Source organism: Oncorhynchus kisutch, linkage group LG7 (genome assembly GCF_002021735.2).
Source record: "Oncorhynchus kisutch isolate 150728-3 linkage group LG7, Okis_V2, whole genome shotgun sequence".
Lineage (NCBI taxonomy): Eukaryota > Metazoa > Chordata > Actinopteri > Salmoniformes > Salmonidae > Oncorhynchus > Oncorhynchus kisutch.
This window is the reverse complement of record NC_034180.2, coordinates 6,802,480-6,826,439: the sequence shown is the minus strand read 5'-3', so window position 1 is coordinate 6,826,439 and position 23,960 is coordinate 6,802,480. Positions and strand designations below refer to the sequence as shown.

General features: G+C 41.7%; 1 protein-coding gene across 1 annotated transcript; it reads right to left on the bottom strand.

Moving 5' to 3' along the window:
• Window positions 1–339: 339 nt before the first annotated feature.
• On the bottom strand, window positions 340–20,621 carry LOC109894096 (uncharacterized). Its single transcript, XM_031828136.1, has 7 exons — window positions 16,795–20,621; window positions 16,285–16,415; window positions 15,906–16,091; window positions 11,011–11,175; window positions 5,323–5,434; window positions 4,959–5,086; window positions 340–3,848 (listed from the first exon to the last, which is right to left on the bottom strand). The coding sequence occupies exons 1-7, from the start codon at window positions 17,075–17,077 to the stop codon at window positions 2,973–2,975; spliced, it is 1,881 nt and encodes a 626-aa protein (XP_031683996.1). The 5' UTR covers window positions 17,078–20,621; the 3' UTR covers window positions 340–2,972.
• Between the last annotated feature and the right edge of the window lie 3,339 nt (window positions 20,622–23,960).

Sequence of the window (23,960 nt, the reverse complement as noted above, 5' to 3'; positions counted from 1 at the left end):
CTGCACTGTTGGTTAAGGGCTTGTAAGTAAGCATTTTACAGTAAGGTCTACACTTGTTGTATTCGGCGCATGTGACAAATACAGTTTGATTTGCATTGACAGACAGCAGCATGGCACAAAAGTACGGAACAGGCATCAACAACAGTCAGCGGTTGACAACCAAACGAGGCAGGACTCAGCTAGTGCTATCAACCCTGTTCCTGGACCAACAGGAGTTAGTTATGACGGTGTGACAGTGCCCCTGATAATGAAATGGGTGGCTAGAGAGTAACTTTGGCTGGATAAATGTATGGTTATAGCGTGTTTACATTGAGTTATGAGTCATGACATAATCCCATAAAGCCTTCTGATTCATGTTTATTGGTAGTTGAGTTTGAATAGTCTGAATAAAATTGTCTATAGGCCGATATTACAAATGTAAACGGCAATTACTATGGAGAGGGCCTAGCTACTCATGTTATTATTGTTATTTTAAAATCAGAATAACTGATTTTGCCTCGTTTCATCCTAGATATATCCCAGTCAAGAGCAGAGGGGCCCAAACAGTCACATCTGTATTTTTTCCCTTGGACCATTCAGGGGGATAGAAGACGAGGCTTCATGAAAGAGTGGTACAGTGCGCATAAATGGCGAGAATACTCTCAGAGTAAAGACTCTGCCTACTGCTATGCTTGCCGGCACTTCAGTCTCCCCCTCAGGTGATTCAGTGTTTACATCTGAAGAGTGGTTCAAAAATGTGAAAAAAGCTACTTACAAAGATGAAAAAAATTAGAATCACATACTAATGCTATGTTAGCATGGGCAGAATATGAAAAGCCGACTGCAAGCAAACGCTCCCTCTCAGCCTCCTTAAATGCAGAATCTAATAAATTAGTGAGGGGAAATAGAGAGTACATTAAAACTGTTGGGAGAAACCCTGCTCCTCACAGCTACGCAAAACGTGGCACAGAGAGCACATAAAGAAACTGCAGGTCAGAATAAAAAGGACATTTCCTCTCTGCTATGGAACTGCTAGTCAAGCATGATCACATAGTCAAAAGAAAAATGACAAGTCAAAGAAATGCAACATACTCTGGGCATAGTACACATAAAACAAAATAATTGCTTGCATGGCTGAAATGGTACACACCTCAATAATTAGTGAAGTTGCACAAAGTGAGGCTTTCAGCATTATGGTTGACGAGACCAAAGACATTAGCAAGAACGAACAGATGTCCTTTGTAATTTGATACTATTACAATGGGTCAATATGTGAAAGTTTCCTCACCTTTGAAGCAGCAGAGCACCAGGATGCTACACCACTTTCACAGAAAATTGTACAAATACTGCAGAAGTATGGCCTTGACTACAGAAACCACCTAGTAGGGCAAGCATATGATGGTGCCTCTGTCATGAGTGGAAAGGACACAGGTGTGCAAGCACGCATTAAATCAGAGGCCCCATTAGCTTTATGTTCACTGAAATGCACATTGCTTAAATGTAGTATTAGTTTGACAGTGTAAAATGCATCCCTGAAGCCTATTGTTTCTTTTCTATTTTGCAGAAACTGTATGTCAGGGTCATATGTGCACCAAATGTGGCTAGAGGTACAAAGGGAGATGTTTCAGGGGGCCCCGAGAGAGTTACAACAGCTGATAGAGACACGGTGGGCATGTAGGTACAATGCTTGCAAGACCGCGAGGGAGAGACTGCCAGCCATCATATGTCTACCGAAAGAAATATCTGAAGAGAGAAATGGAGACAGAGCTGTAGAGGCAAGAGGTCTATTAGCCCAAATATATCTAAAGTTTGTTGGCCTCCTTGTAACATTCACCAATGTTTTTGGTGAGATAAAACATCTGTCAGATATTTTACAGTCCCCACAATTCAACTTGGGCACATCAAGGGTATTACATTTCCACTCCAATAGTTCAAAGACAGGTCAACACAGATAAGGAGTCATTTCGGGCAGGTTCATTCATTCCAATTGTTGATGTGCTTCTCTCTGAGGTGAAGAGAAGATTTTCTGATGAAAATTGTGTCATAATGCAAGGGATACAAGCCTTGAATCAGCATGTGAGCGCCGTTTTTCTGTGCTAAAGTTAACACCCCCAAATTGCTCAATCGCTCGTCACTCATTGTATTTCTCGAGACAGTCTTGATTAAGTGTAGAGTCAAGAAGGGCTAGTGCCATAAATCTTGATGATTTTGTGGATGTGTTTGCCAAAAGACACAGCAACAGGTGAATAAAGCCGTACTGAAAAGAATGTAGCCTAATAAAGCAGGGATATGAATAGGTTGTGAGTAGGCTATAGTAAAATGTATATTGTTGTCCATGATTATGCTTTTGTTTTTCCATTTTGGGACATATATAATATAATATTTTTGTTTACAAAAAGACACAGCAACAGCCAAATGAAGCTGTATTGAATATAATTGGAGGCCTCTGTGTGGTGTTTTTAAACTCGAGTAGGCTTGTTCCCAGTAAATGTATTGTTCCTTACAATCAATGTACTTCAAATTAAAGCTGTATATTTGTCTTTTTAAGGAAAAGGACAACAAGCCTATTTGACGAACAATGAATCTCCTAAACACATGTATATACAGATACATGACACATTAAAACAGGATTGTTGTGGAACTCAAAATGTTAATTGTACCGGTATTAGTCTATGCACATCAGATAAATAGTAACATTAACTGTAAAATAAGAAACCAAAGTATGGAATTCTTTAACTCTCATTTTGACATTGTTTTCAACTTGCCTATATACTACAACAGCATAATAGAATTCCTGAAATTCAGTTAAGGCTTTTGGTTTTGGTCTGCCACCCCAATATTTTCAGTGGCCCCATCTGGCCACCCCTGTGAAAAATGTCTGGGGTCGCCACTGAACTGATGGACTTACCCCAAGACACTTCACAAGATAGCGATAATATGTCAGCTAAAGAATAGTTCCCAGATATCCTCTGTGTACATCTAAAACCACACTGCTATGATTTCTCCCCATTGTGGACACTCCTATGTCTGGTAAGGTTAGTCAGGAAGGAGAAGCTCTTGTAACATAGTTTGCACTTGAAGGGCTTCTCCTTGGTGTGAACGGTCTGATGCATCTTCACATAATTTGCCTGAGCGAAGCGCTTCCCACATGTGGGGCAGGCGTACGGCTTGTCGGCATCCGTCCTAATACTCAGCCTCCCACATTGTGACCCAATGACACCAGAGGAGGTAGAAGCAGGAGCCACCACCCTCATGTGGTTAGTGTTTGAGCTCCCTCCTTGACCTCTAGCCATTGTTTGGGTGTTGTTGGGATTGTGTGTTGTGTTGGTAGGGTAACGATGAGGTAGCTGAGGAAGACTAGACCCAGGTCCAGGCCTTTTATGAACCCAGTCACTAGGCATTAGACGAGGTCCTGAAAGAGAAGACAGACTTCCTGTTAGATTCCCATCAGGGGAGTCTCCCACCACTCTCTCTGAAGGCTGAAGCCCAGGGTGACCTGCTCTGTTCATCATGGATACTGCAGTGTTTGTATCATAGGAACAGGAGGGTCCATCTCTATCAGCCCCAGGCCCTGCTTCATCCCTGCACTGAGATTGTGAAGAGAAGGGTCTGGGCTGCAGACTGGATCCCTGACTGGAGCCTCGGTCTCTCTGATGACCACCAGGACTGAGATTGTTCAGTCCACCTGTCCACTGGTTGTGTTCTGTGTGGTGGTGGATTCTCTGTCGCGGATCCGACTCAGGAAGGAAGAGTGGCGGCTCCTGATCCATGATCATGATCCGGGGCCAGGGTTTGTGACCAGCCACCTCAGAGGTCCAGTCTCTCCCACCTGCAACACTGGATATCAACAAGTCCTCATTGACTGCAGACTGTAAAAACAAATAGAAGAGAAATCATAATGGTTTATATAACAAACTTTTTGCTGTACACACAGAAACATGACAAGATATTCTAAAATATTAACCACCGTCAATGGGGGTATAGGGATATAACCGGGTTGGGTTGGGGGATACTTTGGAAAAGGTTCAACATTACATGAAAACACTTTTCAATAATTAAGCATTTTTATAGACATCTACTCTGCCTCATCATACTCATTCTTTCCTCAGTTCATCTCATCCAGTTCCCTACTACATCCTAAACCAACAGAATTAACTACAAACTAACTAACTAGTACTACGTTACATGTCACTATACATGGACTGTGTGCATTTTCTGCTGGTGTATCCTGAGGTAGCTCCTCTCTGAGAACCTCTTCTAGCTGTGTGTAAAGGCGAACAGCCTCTCTCCCGTGTGGACCATCAGGTGCATCTTCAACTGGTGAGAAAACCTCTTCTCACATTGGGGGAAGCTGAAAGGTTTCTTCCCTGTGTGGACCCTCTGGTGCCTCTTCATGTGGTACGAGTCAGAAAAATGGGCCCAGCACAGGTGGCAGCCCAACAATTTCTCTACCTGTTTGGGGAAACTGAAGGCTTTCCCACAGAACGAACATGGGAAGCGCTTCTCTTTGCCACCGGATCTACTGATACCATTACTTCTACTGTCATTTGTGAATGGGCTTATGTTGCCATTTAGTGTTGCGTCATTGGAATTGTCTGAGGTCTGGTTTAACATTAGGAGATCGTGAGGAGGATGAAGGCCAGGGAGTGTCTGTGTTGTCACAGGGTCCATGTTCCAGTTGATAGATCCTATAGAAGGCAGGCTGAAGGCAGCACCTGTTAGGGGTTAACCTGAGGCGCCATCAGTCTGTCTGAATCAAAACTATAGGAGCAGGACGGAGCATTGCTAGCCGAGTCTGTGGCTGTTCTCATACAGACACCTCCCCGTCCCCGCAGACCAAATCTACGCCTCACCCTGGTCTCAGCCAGTCTGTTGTCATGGAGACTTAGTTCGGTTGCTGTTTTGTGTTCAACTGTCTGTTTCTGGTTAACAGTTTTGTTCCCCAGCCCAGAGTTAAGGACGCTGTCCAATCCACTAACCTCCACTATGTCGCTTCTGGTCCTGGCCTGTTCAGTGATGTTGTCCCCTGGGCCCTTTGCTGCACCGGTCAGAGTCTGGGAATCCAAGATGGCCACCCAGTCTCCTCTGTTAGCCTCCAGCCAACCACCTGCAGGAAGAGGTTACAAAATAGACTTTACAAACATGGCAAAGAACTCATAGACCAATGGAGTTTGAGTCAATTACCGGGTCAAGTTCATACATTATAATGTGCGCTTTAGTATGTAAACATAAGTTGTATTGATTTCATTTTATCAATGAAGAAAATCAAGAATGAATAATATGCATTACTATTCCATTTGAAGATCTATTACTGTATCTAGGCTATATGTATTTCTTCCTTACCTTGCTCCCCCATCTTTAGTCCACTCCGCAGGTCAATGCTCTCTGGTCCGTCCTTCATTGTCTCTTCTTTGACCAGCAGTAGATCAGGCTTCCCATCCTCCATGTCTACTGACTGTAAGACACACAGAGTGAGAGGATGTTGGATCAAGAAATCTGATATGAGCACCCTACTATGGAGCATATATATGGGTCGCTATAAGTACTATGCAAACATGTTAGGTAATTTGATACTATGAGAGCTTTATCCGGGTGGACTGAGCTCTGCCAACACTGCTCACCCAGTTCCCGCTCCAGCCATTGCATCCAGCAACTTGAAGGAGATCTGTCGAACGCTCAGTCTACTCTGCTCTTACGTGGATGGCCAAGGACCTGGCAATGCCTCAGCTTACTCAGCAAATATCTGCAGATTATCCTATGCCTGTTAACCCTTAAGTGGATGAGCTGAATACCGCCTCTAAATCTCGTAGGGGGTAATGCACCTAAATGTGCGTTGTATGATAAAAAAAAATGGGCACAATTGTCATTTGGATACATAACTAGTGTCCTGACATTCTAGTTCTCTCAGAAACATGGTTAAATGTTTCTGTCTCTGAAAAAGACATTGAAGCCTGCATTCAAAATGGAATAAATAGATGTTTTATCTCACCCATATACACACACAATACCTCATAATGACAAAGTGAAAACATGCTTTTAGATATTTTTGTAAATTTATTGAAAATGAAATACAGAAATATCTATTTTACATAAGTATTCACACCCGAGTCAATATTTTTCACCTTCGAGTACAGCTCTGAATCTTTCTGGTTAAGTCTCTAAGACCTTTCCACACCTGAAATGTGCAACATTTGCCCATTATTCTTTCCAGAATTCTACAAGCTCTGTCAAATTGGTTGTTGTACATTGCTAGACAATCAATTTCAGGTCTTGCCATTATTTTCAAGTAGATTATCCACTCAGGAACATTTACTGTCTTCTTGTTAAGCAACTACAGTGTGTTATGTTCTTATTTTTCAGAGTAAATAAACTCACAGACACTAGAGAAGCTTTAACCAAGTTTAATTCTTCCCAAAGGTTCTGTACAGCTGTAACCAGACAGCAAAACATTTCTCACATCACAGTTATATACCTCATACTTAAAACACTCCAATTCTCCAGTCCTTCCAGTTTATGGCTCCACAGGAAGCTAATAAAAATGGTAACAGGATAACAAACCTTTATTACTCCCTTAAAAGAATCTGTCCTCACCTCCTGACCTCAACCCCTCCATCTAATCTACAGATGTCTATTGGTTTTTCTTCAGAGAACCATTAACTTCTGACATAACCCAGTCTCTTTCATTTCCTATCTCAATGATCAAAGTTTAGCAGATTCCAACAAGTGTATATTTGGCCTTGTGTTTCAGGTTATTGTCCTGCTGAAAGGTGAATTCATCGCCCAGTGTCTGGTGGAAAGCAGACTGAACCAGATTTTGCCTGTGCTTAGCTTCATTCCGTTTTTATTTTATCCTGAAAAAATCCCCAGCCTTTGCTGATTACAGGCATATCCATAACATGATGCAGCCACCACTATGCTTGAAAATATGGAGAGTGGTACTCAGTAATGTGTTGTATTTGCCCCAAACATAACACTTTGTGTTCAGGACAAAACGTGAATTGCTTTGCCACATTTTTGGAAAATGTATTCTGTACAGGACTCCTTCTTTGCGCCTCTCCCCCAGTTTTTTCCTATCACATCCATTAAATTCTGTAACTGTTTCAAAGTCACCACTGGCCTCATGGTGAAATCCCTGAGCGGTTTCCTTCCTCTCCGGCAACTGAGTTAGGAAGGACCCCTTTACCTTTAGTGACTGGGTGCATTGATACACCATCCAAAGTGTAATGAATAACTTCACCATGCTCAAAGGGATATTCAATACCTGTTTTTGTTTTTACCCATCTACTTATAGGTGCCCAGCTTTCCGAGGCATAGTAAAACCTTCCTGGTCTTTGTGTTTGAAATTCACTGCATGACTGAGGGACCTTACAGATAATTGTATGTGTGAGGTACAGAGATGAGGTAGTCGTTCAAAAAATCATGTTAAACACTATTATTGCACACAGAGTGAGTCCATGCAACTTATGAGACTTGTTAAGCACATTTTTACTCATTAACTTATTTAGGCTTGCCATAAAAAAGAGGTTGAATATTCATTTACTCAAGACATTTCAGCTTTTAATGAATTTTGTAAACAATTGTTTTATTTTATTATTCCATTAACATTATGGGGTATTGTGTGAAGGCCAGTGACAAAAAATAAATAAATTCAGGCTGTAACACAACAAAATATGGAAAAAGTCAAGGGGTGTGAATACTTTCTGAAGGCACTGTACGTAAAATATAATTTCATGGCGTCCCATTTTTTAAATATATTTCTGTTCCCAAGAAATTTGAGCTCCTGGATGTAAATGTGTCCATAAACCAGAATACACATTTATTTGTTGCTGTGATTTACCCCTTGCTGCCATGGAGGATGCTATTGGTGCTTTTTCTGAGTGTTTATCCCTTTTCCCCGGCCTCAGATCAATTAAAGAGTACTGAGCCTTCGGAAAGTATTCAGACCCCTTGACTTTTTCCACATTTTGCTACTTTAAAGCCTTATTTTAAAATATATATATTTTTAATCCTCAGCAATCTACACACAATATTCCATAAGGACAAAGCTAAAACAGGGCTTTAGAAATCTTTGCAAATTTATTCAAATTTAAAAAACAGAAATACCTTATTTACATAAGTATTCAGACTCTGAAATGTAGCTCGGTAAATGCACTGAAGTGTAGAAATTCCTCTTCTTCCCTGCCTAAGCAAGTTCTGTCTAACTCTGGCATCTTAACTGAGAAGAGTGGGATAAGTGATGCTTTTAATCATCATTTTACCTCGGCAGGCTTTTTATTTGAGTTAAACTGTGGTTTAATTTTGACTGGACAGTCAATCGACTGCTCCTCCCTCTGCCAGACTCTAGCTGACTCGACGGTTAACCAGTCAACTTCTAGTGAGTCTTTCTTTAAATTTCAACAATTTACTACCTGTTATGTGCTAGATGACTTGCTTATAGGGACATTTCATCATCTCGAGCAACACCATCAACATGAGCAAAAGCATGTGAACACCTGCTCGTCGAACATCGCATTCCAAAATCATAGGCATTAATATGGAGTTGGACCCCCCCTTTGCCGCTATAACAGCCTCCACTCTTCTGGGAAGGATTTCCACTAGATGTTAGAGCATTGCTGTGGGTACATTCTTCCATTCAGCCACAAGAACATTAGCGACGTTGGGCAATTAGGCCTGATTCGCAGTCGGCATTCCAATTCATCCCAAAGGTGTTCGATGGGGTTGAGGTCAGGGCTCTGTGCAGGCCAGTCAAGTTCTTCCACACCGATCTCAACAAACCTTTTCTGTATGAACCTTACTTTGTGCATAGGGGCAGTGTCATGCTGAAACAGGGAAGGGCCTTCCCCAAATTGTTGCTACATAGTTGGAAGAACAGAATTGGCGAATGTCATTGTAAGCTGTAGCATTAAGATTTCACTTCACTGGAAATAAAGGGCCTAGCCCCAACCATGAAAAACAGCCCCAGACTATTATTCCTCTTCCGTCAGACTTTACAGTTGGCACTATGCATTGGGGCAGGTAGCGTTCTCCTGGCATCGACAAAACCCAGATTCGTCCGTCAGACTGCCAGATGGTGAAGCGTGATTAATCACACCAGGGAACGCGTTTCCACTGCTCCAGAGTGCAATGAAGGCGAGCTTTACGCCAACACTTGGCATTGCGCATGGTGATCTTAGGCTTGTGTGCGGCTGCTTGGCCATGGAAAACCATTTCATGACGCTCCCAACGAACAGCTATTGTGATGACGTTGCTTCCAGAGGTAGTTTGGACGTCGGTAGTTCAACCTTCTAGTGTGAGTACTGAATACTGACAAATAATTTAAAACGACGTTGGAGGCGGTCGAGAAATTAACATTAAATTCTCTGGCAACAGCTCTGATGGACATTCATGCAGTCAGCATGCCAATTGTACACTCCCTCAAAACTTGAGACATCTGTGGCATTGTGTTGTGTGACAAAACTGCACATTTTAGAGTGGCCTTTTATTGTCCCCAACACAAGTTGTACCTGTGTAATGATCATGCTGTTTAATCAGCTTATTGATATGCCACACCTGTCAGGTGGATGGATTATCTTGGCAATGGAGAAATTCTCACTAACACGGATGTAAACAAATTTGTGCACAACATTTGAGTGAAATAAGCTTTTTGTGCGCATGGAGAATTTCTGGGAACTTTTAGCTCATGAAAAATGGGACCAACACTTTACATGTTGCTTTTATATTTTTGTTCAGTATAACTGGTTTAAAAATGACTTGACAGATTGAATTCTATGTGTATCTGCAGGTGGTGTTAAACCCAGTTTTCTGGAAAAAACCAAAGGTATCTCACAGGGGTCAATTCTGGGCCCTGGACAATTTTACTGTTTACATTAACAATATTGTTGCAGGTTACAAAAAACTGTAACCTGCACTTGCATGCTGATGATACTGTTGTGTATGCTGTTTGTCTTCATCGTATTACCGGAAAACTTTATTGACCTGAAATTAGTATTAAATGCAGGTAAAACTAAGCATATGTTGTTCTCTAGAGCGCATAAAAATAACTCACAGCAAATGTACTTTGGACAGTGTCCATATTGATCGTGTCCCTGCCTACAAAAGTCTGGGCATCTTTATAGCTGAAAAGCTGGTATTTAAAAAGAACATGGATGAGTTATTTAAGAAGCTGAGAATAAAAATAGGCTTCTAAAGAAATAGGTAATGCCTCTCGCTAAATAGTAGACAGCAAATTATTCAGTCTATGGCGACAACATCTATATGAACGCAGCTGCCACTTTAAAGCTGTTAGATGCTGTTATCATAGTGCTTTATTACATGCGACAGATTTAGTACTCAATCAACGCAATCGCTATCAGAAGGTTGGTTGGCCCTTTTTGATGTCACGTAGGTTGATACATTGCTATATTTTCATTTATAAAGCCTTTTTACAAATACTCCCACTGTACCTAACATTATTGCTAAACTTTAGACTTATGAGTTACCACACCCGGTGTCAGGGTTGGCAAACTCAGGGAATTCCTTTGGTATCTACTAAGTCAGGTTCTTGCACCTTCTTTGTGGAACAATCTTCCAAATGTTGTTACATTTTATGTTTTGGTGCCTCTAATGCAATTCAGAAGGCTAATTGAGGACCTTATTACTGATTAATGTGTTTGTTTTTATGACTTTTTCATTCTGGTTTCATTTTGGATTTATGTTTTGTGTGTATTTTCTTAAATGTTTGTAATTCAGGGCTCATCTGTAAAAGAGACCTTGGTCTCAGTATGACTCCCTGATGAAATACATTTTAAATCAAAAACATGTTAGTTATTTTGATTACTTGACACTCTAATGGTTTGATCATTAAAAGGCATGGTCCCACAGTTTAGACTAAATTAAATCCACAAAGCATCTCAGAGTAAGAGTGTCTATATAGTCTTATTCATTATGATCTAAAAGGCTAAACTGACCCTAGATCAGCACTCCTACTCGGAGAAGCTTTGTGGATATGGGCCCTGACCTAATACCATACAGACAGTAGTTCAGTGGGCTCACCTCAGTGAGACTGTGTGTGGTCCTGTGCTGCTCAGCTGGTTCCTCTGTGGGTTCAGGAGGAGGTGGAGTCTGGTTGTCCTCCATGACCATGGTCCCCTCAGGGTTCCTCAGACCCTCCTCACACCCCTCCTCCTTCAGCAGCAGCACCTCTGGACCCTCCTCTTCCTGGAAGAGAGGTGATACGGATTAAATAGACATACACTTCATCAGATACATAATGTAAACACGCACACACAGATAGTGGCTTGCGAAAGTATTCACCCCCTTGGCATTTTTACTATTTTGTTGCCTTACAACCAGTAATTAAAATAGATTTTTGTGGGTTTGTATCATTTGATTTACACAACATACCTACCACTTTGAAGATGCAAAATATATTTTTTTGTAAAACAAGGAATAATAAATCAAAAAAAGAACTATTCACCCCCCCAAAGTCAGTACTTTGTAGAGACACCTTTTGCAGCAATTAAAGCTGCAAGTCTCTTGGGGTATGTCTCTATAAGCTTGGCACATCTAGCCACTGGGATTTTGCCCATTCTTCAAGGCAAAACTGCTCCAGCTCCTTCAAGTTGGATGGGTTCCGCTGGTTGTACAGGAATCTTTAAGTCATACCACAGATTCTCAATTGGATTGAGGTCTGGGCTTTGATTAGGCCATTCCAAGACATTTAAATTTTCCCCTTAAATCACTCAAGTGTTGCTTTAGCAGTATGCTTCGGGTCATTGTCCTGCTGGAAGGTGAACCTCCGTCCCAGTCTCAAATCTCTGGAAGACAAACAGGTTTCCCTCAAGAATTTCCCTGTGTCCATCATTCCTTCAATTCGGACCAGTTTCCCAGTCCTTGCCAATGAAAAACATCCCCACAGCATGATGCTGCCACCACCATGCATCACTGTTGGGATGGTATTCTCTGGGTGATGAGAGGTGTTGGGTTTGCGCCAGACATAGCGTTTTCCTTGATGGCCAAAAAGCACTCAACACCCCAAGTACCTTCTTCCATATGTTTGGAGAGTCTCCCACATGCCTTTTGGTGAACACCAAACGTGTTTGCTTATTTTTTTCTTTAAGCAATGGCTTTTTCTGGCCACACTTCCGTAAAGCCCAGCTCTGTGGAGTGTGCAGCTTAAAGTGGTCCTATGGACAGATACTCCAATCTCCGCTGTGGTGCTTTGCAGCGCCTTCAAGGTTATCTTTGGTCTCTTTGTTGCCTCTGATTAATGCACTCATTGCCTGCTCCGTGAATTTTGGTGGGCGGCCCTCTCTTGGCAGGTTTGTTGTGGTGCCATATTCTTTCTAGTTTTTAATCATGGATTTAAATGGTGGTATGTTCAATGTTTCGGATATTTTTTTATAACCCAACCCTGATCTGTACTTCTCCACAACTTTGTCCCTGACCTGTTTGGTCAGGGTGTCGGTTGCTTGGTGCTTGGTCTTTATGGTGTCGCTTGCTTCGTGGTGTTGCAGACTCTGGGGCCTTACAGAACAGGTGTATATATGAGATCTGAGATCATGTGACAGATCATGTGACAGATTGCACACAGGTGGACTTTATTTAACTACTTATGTGACTTCTGAAGGTAAATGGTTGCACCAGATCATATTTAGGGGCTTCATAGCAAAGGGGGTGAATACATATGCACGCACCACTTTTCAGGTTGTTTACTTTGTATAATTTTTTTAAACAAGTAATTTTTTTCATTTCACTTCACCAATTTGGACTATTTTGTGTATGACCATTACATGAAATAAAAATAAAAATCCATTTCAATTACAGGTTGTAATGCAACAAAATATGAAAAATGCCAAGGCGGATGAATACAAGGCACTGTAAACCAGGGCGAGCGCCAGAACGAATCCGTTGGACAGGCATTAGATTTTTTCATAAGGGAGCACGTTTTTTTTGGGACGTCCTATGTGGATATATGTAAATAATAATAACAATAATAATTCAAGTGTTCAATAACTTGTATTTGTGGAGTTGCTTAGTTACAACTATGAAACAGAAAGCATTTTTATTTTACCTTTATTTAACCAGGCAAGTCAGTTAAGAACAAATTCGTATTTTCAATGACGGCCTAGGAACAGTGGGTTAACTGCCTGTTCAGGGGCAGAACGACAGATTTGTACCATGTCAGCTCGGGGGTTTGAACTTGCAACCTTCCGGTCACTAGTCCAACGCTCTAACCACTAGGCTACCCTGCCACCCCATAAACAGAAAGCATAGGTGTTGGAACCCGGTATATTTATAATAAAATAAAAGTAAATACACCAACAGCCAAGATGCACGGTCAAATTACGAAAATAGCCTAAATGTCAAGTGAAAATCATCAAAATAGCAATAATGGCATAATGAACATAATTGTTGATATGACAGTCAAAGTAAATTATCAGTTGGAGCATGTACACATAGCCTAAACAATGAACGCTGTGGATTGCGTTGCTAAATTTGTTTCTTGCTTTAGATGTAGGGCCTGCTCTTTGATAATGGCCTGTAGAATTGTCACTGGCTTGTTCTATTCCGAATGGTGCCATCCGCTTTCCTGTCTCACCATTTCGTTTGGTGGTGCCGCTGGCACCTGCTCAGTGCGCACAATTATGTATTATTTTGTGCTTAGGACTCAGAGGAGTAGGTTCAGGTTGATGCTCAGAATCAGAAGAACACTCATCAGAGATGTGATCATGATTCATTCTTCCCCTAAATCGGAGTCGTTTTTATTCAGATTTTGTAGCAACGCTAATGAGTGCATCCATTCATCTTGGCCTTCTTGCCATTGTAAATTACACACGCTCTCACTGTGTACTCCAAGTGGGCCAGAATAGACTGAAAGAGTACATACCAGTTTTTTATTAGAATAGATTAATAAAATAGAATGGCCCGCCCTGTCCTTCATCAACAATTGTTGATTACATAATTATGCATTGTTTGCTTCCCCTTGCTCATCAACCCATCATACTTTAGCCTACTCCATTTATTTAATCTGTTATTGTGTGTGTGAATTTAGTTTCGGTATAGTTTAGTTTCAGCTTCGAGACAATTATCGGCATGATTATCAACTGGGCATGGCATCTTCAACTATCGGAGAAGGCCCTATTGTGGGGAGAAGGGGCAACTTGGAAAACCAAAATGACATGCCCTCCTAAAACATTCTAACACCAGTTCTGTTTGTGATAATAAGATTCTGAAAGTGTGTATTATAGACTTATTTAGGAAAAGTCAAGGACGGAGGGGGGCATGACGTTAAAAAATAGCAGAGAAGCCTAATACATTTAAAAAAGAAAAATGAGCAGTCCATATGATTGCTTTAGAGCTTCTATTGTGAGTTTTATAGTAATGACATGTAGTTTAACTGTAAAAAATGTATTAGTCTACCTTTTAATGTGGCATGAACACAACACGTCATGTTTTCATCTGATTGTAAAACAATCCCCCCCCCATTAAAATAAATAAATACAAATAGTATTTTCCTACTTGCACAGATATTGCTGATAACTACTTTATTGAGGTAAACTATGATGCTATGATGAGTTGCTCTGGATAAGAGCATCTGCTAAATGACAACATTTTAAATGTAATGTCTTCACAAAACAATCATCAGGAACCTGAATTTTCTCCATACATTTTCTCCTAAAAATGGTCTTGGATAAGAAATTAAGTAGTTGAATGGAGGTAATGAAACAGGCATTTCTGAACACCATACAGCCTACACAGTACAAACACAATATGTAACAGACTTTTTAGGCTTATATATGCGTTGTATATCACACAATATCTGGATGCAATATTCTACCCAGTAATATTCAACACTGAAATCTGTTCGTCTCATTATTCCGAATGCATCTGTGGATCTTTTCTGCTGACAAGAATGAAAATCGGAAGCTATCGAGTGAAATGTTTTTTCTGTAGGTGTATCTTGAGGTAGCTCCTTTCTGAGAACCTCTTCCCGCAGTGCAAACAGGCAAACGGCCTCTCTTCCGTGTGGACCTTCAGGTGCATCTTCAGGTTGCCAGCCTGGGCAAAGCACATATGACACCGGGGGCAGCTGAAGGGTTTCTCCCCTGTGTGGACTCTCTGGTGCCTCTTCAGGTTTCCAGCATCAGCAAAGCGCATGTGGCACTGGGTACAGCTGAAGGGTTTTATCCCTGTGTGGACCCTCTGATGGATCTCCACCTTCTGGGGGAAGCTGAAGCCTTTGTTACAGAACACACAGAGGAACCGTTTCTCTTTGCTATTGCCGGATGTTGGTGTCTGTCCCTGAACCTTGGCCCTTTGGTCTTCTGAGTTCAATATCTGATCGAAAAGGACACAGCCATGTGAATTGGAAGGCCCCATCGACGTGGACACAAGTTCACGATATCTGAGCACGTGCAAATGGGAGTGGGTCGCGACATTTGGATTTGTCTCCAAGCTTTCCCTGTAATCTAAGAAAAATCTGCCTTGTGAGTGTCCTTCATTTAAGTGAGTCTCATCGACATTCCATGTCAGAGGCCCGTCGCCCTCCACTTTCACGTCATCTACCACTAGATCCTCCCCTTTCTTATCTAGGCACCCTTCAGAGTGTATACTACTACTGTACTGGTTCCAGTCCCCTCTAGACAGATCAGTCTGTGTCTCTAAACCCAAGGGCATGTTGCCAGGGTCCATCTCTGTAGTGGAAGAACAAGACAGATCATTTCCAGTCTCTAACACATAACCCGATGGGAATGAACCATCCTCAGGCTCGTAATACCGTAAAGCAAATACTCTGAGCCGGGAGCAGTAGCACACCCCAGTGGTCTCAACTCCAGTCTCTCTGGGTCTGATCTGTGGTCAGGTCCTGTGTGTAAGAGCCTGTGTGTCACAATTAAATTCTCGCTTTCTGTCTCTGACTTGAGGACGGTGTTCAGCGTTCCACTGACCTCCATGATGCTGCATCGGTTCTTAGGCTGGGGCGGGGCAGCGGGTTCCTCCGTGGCTAAAGGGGGCACCACTCCAGCCACTACGCCAGTCTGGATGTCTCTGCTGTGTCGTGGGTCATCTCCTTCAGTCCTCTCCTGCTTGACGAGAGACGATTCTCCAGGACCTGCAGCCTCTGCATCTGCAGACTGACACAAGAAGAGAGGAAGTTATTGTCGGTACATGAGTTGAATTGGATAACAATGTTGTAGGGAAGTGTCACAAGCTCCCCTGTGGCAGATAAATAAGAATATACAAATGAATAGCTGAGGGGAGCCTTTCTGAAATAAACGAGTCACATTTGATGTACTGTCATTTTTTATGTTACACTATGACACCAACCTCTATTACGATAACATGCTGGGTTGAGGTTCCACAACCCTCATCTATAGCTATGGGTTGGTCATCTCTCCACGCGTTGTGTCCCGCTGGCTTCACAAAGCCCCTGTGGCCTCCAGTAAGATGTCCTTCACCTGAGAGTGATTGTGGGAAAAGAGGTGGTTAAGTTATGTATTGTCACTGTCTACAATTGGCAAGGATGTAAGGTAACACTTATAACTTTTTGATATACAATTTATTGATTGATTATATTCCATTTATCCCCCCAAAAATATTAAGTATAACAATAGGAAATTCAAGAATTTGGTTATAATATGAGAGTGTCTTTGTGCAAGGAGAATTTGTTCTTAATTGATGTGCCAGGTAAAATAAGATAGCTATCTTGCAAAAACTTTTTTATTCTAAGCAATCAGGGGAAGTTGCATACTATCCAAAAACTGACCAAGACTCAATTCTGGGTAACACATCTGAACACATGAGGGAAACGGGGCGACAGGCCTCTGCAAAATGTACCTCTTGCCATTCCTCTGTATCGGTCGAGGATCTTGACACTACTGGGACGACTGGCGAGGACGCGCTCTCGAATTGTCCTCTCTGCGCGCTCCCGTGACACCTTTAGTTCCAATAGCTGTAGCTTCCTCCGCAATCCCCTGTTTTCTTTCTGGCTTTGAGAAATTTCCAAACGAAACACTGCATAGTCGTCGTCTACGATTTTACAGATCTCTGCCACTGCTGCATTCGCTAGCACCTCCATGATGGAGGCTATTTGAGTGTGAAAAACCATACAGTTAGCCATTGTTTGCTAACTTTTGCAGCTAGCTAGCATTACCTAGATAACATATATCAAGTCCTATCTCCAACGCGAATTAAAGACTACATGAGGTAAGTATGTGATGATGTGCAGTTAAATTGATCATATTTTAAGGTTCCATTGCGTTAATAAACGTCCAAATAACAACAATAAAAACGTTAGCTTGGAAATGGTTCTAAGTCACCTGTTCACTTCCGTTTACACAGAAGATAAATTATCTTATTTGTTGGCGTCATAGCTTAAAGGGTGTGGTTAAATGAAAAAGGAATGCGCGCTGTCCTTTGAATTACGGTACTCTTTATTACATTACACATAAAATCTCCTCTGATCAGCATCTTTCAAGCTCAAAGCAGACTTGCTTACAAATAAGTGTGTTAGAATAGAATAGAAAATAATAAATAACTTTATTCCAAAGACTCAGTAAGGTAAATATTAAACTGTCCTAGCATAGGTTTACTTCTTCCTGTGAGTTTCCGGCAGGCAGAATTGACACTGTCTTGCTGTCTTTTACAGGTCGGAGTATGAATTGCACATTATGCCACAGAAAAGATGGTGGAAAATAAATCGCACCACTATCTAACCCTACACATACACACTTACCTCATAAACCAATACTTCAGCCCTACCAGATCCTACTCCAGGCCAACAGCTGCTGCCACTGCCACATCTATTTCATGGGATTTACGCGCCATCAGTGCAGACAATTAATAACCATAGCAATAAGAGCAATAAATCCTACCTCACTAAAACTCATCCTGGATTGCTCTCTTCAGGCCTACTCACTGGGGGCTCCCAGTCAAATCACTTACACTTGGACTATCCTCTACTCTCTTCACTGCCTCAGCATAGGAAACTTTCTGCCCCACTCAAACTCGTCTCTCTCACAGAGCACCTCGTATCCCCAGCTGTATGGGTGCCCTACCCCATTCATAGACATTAACTACCGCCTATTAATGATAGAATTTATGTTAACTCTAAACGTCAACACGTATCGCTTGCGGTACGGTTTTGGAAACATAAGGAATGCAAAGTTTCATATCAGCAAAAATAATACAAGGTTAAAATAGGCCTTTATAGGGTTAGGATTAGTGTTCCCACACGTCAATGGCTGCATTCCAAACACTTCAAATACACACTCTCTCCCCTCAGCCCTCAAATTAAGTGGACACGAGTTGACACTTGCAGGGAAAGGGGCGAGGGAAGAATGAATTAATTTTAAATGGGCCCCTCTTGCCCGGAAATTTGTCACTCATTCATCCTACCTTTGTGTTTTCAGTCATCATGGTAACTGTTGTGTGTGCCTTATATGCACTAAAGTCAATTATGATTGATGATTTCATATCTTGGCTAGAAGACAATGCATCCGTAGACATCGAATGTTAGCCATCCTAATACGTTATGTCAGGTAAATCGAAAATTACAATGTATGTGATTTCAGGGAAAGTTATGTGCGGAAGTTAACGTTTCCAAAAGCTAACCAAACAAAACATAATTACTGATATGATAGGTATTTGAGCCCTTAAGTGCATTAGTAGGACAATTTCAAACTTAGTTGCATTCTTTTTTACTTACACTTGTGTAATATTCATATGTGTAAACATACTGAATTGTAATTGGATGCAGTTTACCACCATATCATACTGTGCTATGATTGGTTAAGACCACTCAAATGGTTAGGTCATGGTCAGTTTGATCCTGGTTAGCGATACGTGAACATGCCAGTTATAGCTAGCTAATAAAGAGCTACGTTAAGAAATATCCTGTAGTTCTGCATTTTATTATTTTGTACAAAGTGTGCAAAACAAGACAACTTGTATGTTGACTTCTCCATATTAATGTTGGTTTTAAGTTTTGGCAGACTTTTCTTAGTGAGTGTACAATCATCGCGAATTGAATTATGGGGCGTTTCAGGCCCGGAGTGAACATAGTTGTACACTCGCAAACTCTATCAAAAACGAGGGCTGAGGGGCTTACGTTGCCAACTTCCCTTGCTTGACTAATCATTTGGACCAACGGCAAAGATGGCCGCGGGGATTCCCCCAGGAGCATAAGGCGAGGGTAAGTCTTTTATGAGTTTGAAATGCAGCCCATATCTCCATGTTACAGCACATGTTTACGGAAGACAGAAGGACCTCCTGTGCTAATTAGCTATCTAACATGCTTTGAACCCCTGTGTGTAACGGAAGGAGGCTGCCAGAAACTTGTAACTGAATAATACTGTTTTTTGCAACTCTAATAAAGCCAGTTAAAACAGTAAGTGTATAATTTGCATATGTGAAACTATTTTGATGTGGTATTAAAGTAAAGGGCTTTGTTTCTAGAACCGCATCGCAATTGAGAATCGATTTAGACTATTTAAGTGTATATCTTGGGCGCCCCCATAGTTGACACACAGTGCTTTCTCAATCCTAGTCACTAAATTATGTAGACAACGAGTGTTGAATAAAATTATATTTTAACTTACTCTGCCGGTTGTCCACAGGAAAGTATTATTAAACCAACTTCAAAACGCGGGTCAATGTGTGTGGAAATCAATATGTTTTTCTCATGACCGTAGGCACACACACACGCAAACCATGCATACTAACCAAAGTCTTGCAGGTGTTTACATGTTTTTGCAAATGTGATAGAAATGTCTACTTCAGTACCACTCTAACAAGTCAGGTAAATAATACTTTCCTGTGAATATTTTGTCTCGAAGGACCACGGAAAATTGAAAGAGTAAGTTCAAATATAATTTTATTCAACATTTCGGCTTGTATAGGACCATTTCCAGAATGAAACACTGTCTTGTTCCAGTGTATTTTAAAAAATTCTGGTCCCCAGGCATTCTCTATCCCAACTTTAAACTCCCTCTGACTATGCCATCCTGCACATATCTCACATTGTGGGATCACACTGCTGCAACATGTCCGAAACCTAGGCCAGGTTCAGAACCTAGGCCCTCACAAAATAACAAATATTACCTTACCAGGGAGAAACTCTGTATCAAAGCTCATCAAGACAGATTATTCTCAGTCTTGCCATTGCCACCAGGTCTATGTCTCACCAAACTGGGCGTCAAACACCAGGAATATTTTTTATTTATTTGATCAACCTCTACACTCAATGCTACCCCATTGATCACTCTTTTGAACGGTGCCCTGCTCTGGAGAGTAAAGCACAACAAGGGTCGATCCCAGAGGGGTATGACGCGGAAAATGTCGCTGACGGATAGGGCTGCTGTGCTTCTAGCTTTTAGATAACTTTGCAGTATTTAGTTTGTGTTATTTCTTACATTATTAGCCCAGGAAATGTTTTGTTATTACATACTGCCGGGAAGAACTTTTGGAAATCAGAGCGGCGGTAACTCACCAGCATTATCAGAATTATGACCAGGAATACGACTTTCCCGAATCGGATCCTTTGTTTGTACACCCCAAGGCGATTGAACTGATTCCAGAGGCTGATCCATAACACCGCCAGGCAGAAAAGAGGTGCTCGGAGTGGACTTCTGGTCCGACTCAGGAGGCGCATACACCACCCACCACTTCCGAGTATGTTACTCGCTAATGTTCCGTCTCTGGATAATAAAGTTGACGAGCTCAGGGCGAGGATTTTCTTCCAGAGAGACATCAGGGATTGTAACATACCCTGTTTCACGGAAACAAGGCTCTCTCGGGATATACTGTCCGAGTCCGTAAAGCCAGTTGGGTTCTCAGTTCATCACGCAGACAGGAATAAATATCTCTCTGGGAAGAAGGGTGGGGGTGTATGTTTCATGACTCATGGTGTGATTGTGATAACATACAGGAACTCAAATCCTTTTGTTCACCAATCTAGAATACCTAAATCAAATGCCAACCGTATTACCTCCCAAGACAATTCTCTTCGGTTATATTCACAGCCGTGTACAGTGCCGTGCGAAAGTATTCGGCCCCCTTGAACTTTGCGACCTTTTGCCACATTTCAGGCTTCAAACATAAAGATATAAAACTGTATTTTTTTGTGAAGAATCAACAACAAGTGGGACACAATCATGAAGTGGAACGACATTTATTGGATATTTCAAACTTTTTTAACAAATCAAAAACTGAAAAATTGGGCGTGCAAAATTATTCAGCCCCCTTAAGTTAATACTTTGTAGCGCCACCTTTTGCTGCGATTACAGCTGTAAGTCGCTTGGGGTATGTCTCTATCAGTTTTGCACATCGAGAGACCGAATTTTTTTCCCATTCCTCCTTGCAAAACAGCTCGAGCTCAGTGAGGTTGGATGGAGAGCATTTGTGAAAAGTAGTTTTCAGTTCTTTCCACAGATTCTCGATTGGATTCAGGTCTGGACTTTGACTTGGCCATTCTAACACCTGGATATGTTTATTTTTGAACCATTCCATTGTAGATTTTGCTTTATGTTTTGGATCATTGTCTTGTTGGAAGACAAATCTCCGTCCCAGTCTCAGGTCTTTTGCAGACTCCATTAGGTTTTCTTCCAGAATGGTCCTGTATTTGGCTCCATCCATCTTCCCATCAATTTTAACCATCTTCCCTGTCCCTACTGAAGAAAAGCAGGCCCAAACCATGATGCTGCCACCACCATGTTTGACAGTGGGGATGGTATGTTCAGGGTGATGAGCTGTGTTGCTTTTACGCCAAACATAACGTTTTGCATTGTTGCCAAAAAGTTCAATTTTTTTTAATTTTTTTTACCTTTATTTAACCAGGCAAGTCAGTTAAGAACACATTCTTATTTTCAATGACGGCCTGGGAACAGTGGGTTAACTGCCTGTTCAGGGGCAGAACGACAGATTTGTACCTTGTCAGCTCGGGGGTTTGAACTCGCAACCTTACGGTTACTAGTCCAACGCTCTAACCACTAGGCTACGCTGCCGCCCCATCTGACCAGAGCACCTTCTTCCACATGTTTGGGGTGTCTCCCAGGTGGCTTGTGGCAAACTTTAAATTACACTTTTTATGGATATCTTTAAGAAATGGCTTTCTTCTTGCCACTCTTCCATAAAGGCCAGATTTGTGCAATATATGACTGTGATTGTTGTCCTATGGACAGAGTCTCCCACCTCAGCTGTAGATCTCTGCAGTTCATCCAGAGTGATCATGGGCCTCTTGGCTGCATCTCTGATCAGTCTTCTCCTTGTATGAGCTGAAAGTTTAGAGGGACGGCCAGGTCTTGGTAGATTTGCAGTGGTCTGATACTCCTTCCATTTCAATATTATCGCTTGCACAGTGCTCCTTGGGATGTTTAAAGCTTGGGAAATCTTTTTGTATCCAAATCCGGCTTTAAACTTCTTCACAACAGTATCTCGGACCTGCCTGGTGTGTTCCTTGTTCTTCATGATGCTCTCTGCGCTTTTAACGGACCTCTGAGACTATCACAGTGCAGGTGCATTTATACGGAGACTTGATTACACACAGGTGGATTGTATTTATCATCATTAGTCATTTAGGTCAACATTGGATCATTCAGAGATCCTCACTGAACTTCTGGAGAGAGTTTGCTGCACTGAAAGTAAAGGGGCTGAATAATTTTCCACGCCCAATTTTTCAGTTTTTGATTTGATAAAAAACTTTGAAATATCCAATAAATGTCGTTCCACATCATGATTGTGTCCCACTTGTTGTTGATTCTTCACAAAAAAATACAGTTTTATATCTTTATGTTTGAAGCCTGAAATGTGGCAAAAGGTCGCAAAGTTCAAGGGAGCCGAATACTTTCGCAAGGCACTGTATACTCCCTCTCAAGCCGATACCACAACGGCCCTCAAAGAACTTCACTGGACTTAATGCAAACTGGAAACGACATATCCTGAGGCCACATTTATTGTAGCTGGAAATTTTAACAAAGCAAATTAGAGAAAAATGTTACTGAAGTTCTATCAACACATTGACTGTAGTACTTGTGCTGCTAAAACACTCAACCACTGCAACTCCAACTTCCAGGATCCCTACAAGGCCCTCGGCAAATCTAATAAACTCCATTTTGCTCCTCCCTTCCTATAGGCAGAAACTCAAACAGGAAGCTAGTGAGGGAGATATGAGTCTCCAGCTTCACTGATTTTTTCAGTTCGTTCCAGTCATTGGCAGCAGAGAACTGGAAGGAGAGGCGGCCAAAGGAAGAATTGGCTTTGGGGGTGACCAGTGAGATATACCTGCTGGAGCGCGTGCTACGGATGGGTGCTGCTATGGTGACCAGTGAGCTGAGATTAGGCGGGACCTTACCTAGCAAAGACTTATAGATGACCTGGAGCCTGTGGGTTTGGTGACAAGTATGAAGCGAGGGCCAGCCAACGAGAGCATACAGGTAGCAGTGGTGGGTAGTATATGGGGCTTTGATGACAAAACGGATGGCACTGTGATAGACTGCATCCAATTTGCTGAGTAGAGTGTTGGAGGCTAATTTGTAAATGACATCGCTGAAGTTGAGGATCGGTAGGATGGTCAGTTTTATGAGGGTATGTTTGGCAGCATGTGTGAAGGATGCTTTGTTGCGAAATAGGAAGCCGATTCTCAGGAAGTGTATAGGAAATGTTGGACCCACTGTGACTATTAAAACCTACCCTAACCAGAAACTGTGGATAGATGGCAGCATTCGCGTAAAACTGAAAGTGTGAACCATTGCATTTAGCCATGGCAAGGTGACTGGGAATATGGCCAAATACAAAAAAATGTAGTTATTCCCTCCGTAAGACATTCAAACTGGCAAAACGTCAGTACAGAGACAAAGTGGAGTCACCATTCAACAGCTCAGATACGAGACGTATGTGGCAGGGTCTACAGACAATCATGGACTACAAAAGAAAAACCAGCCACGTCGCGGTCACAGACATCTTGCATTTATTTTTTATTATTTTTATTTTACCTTTATTTAACTAGG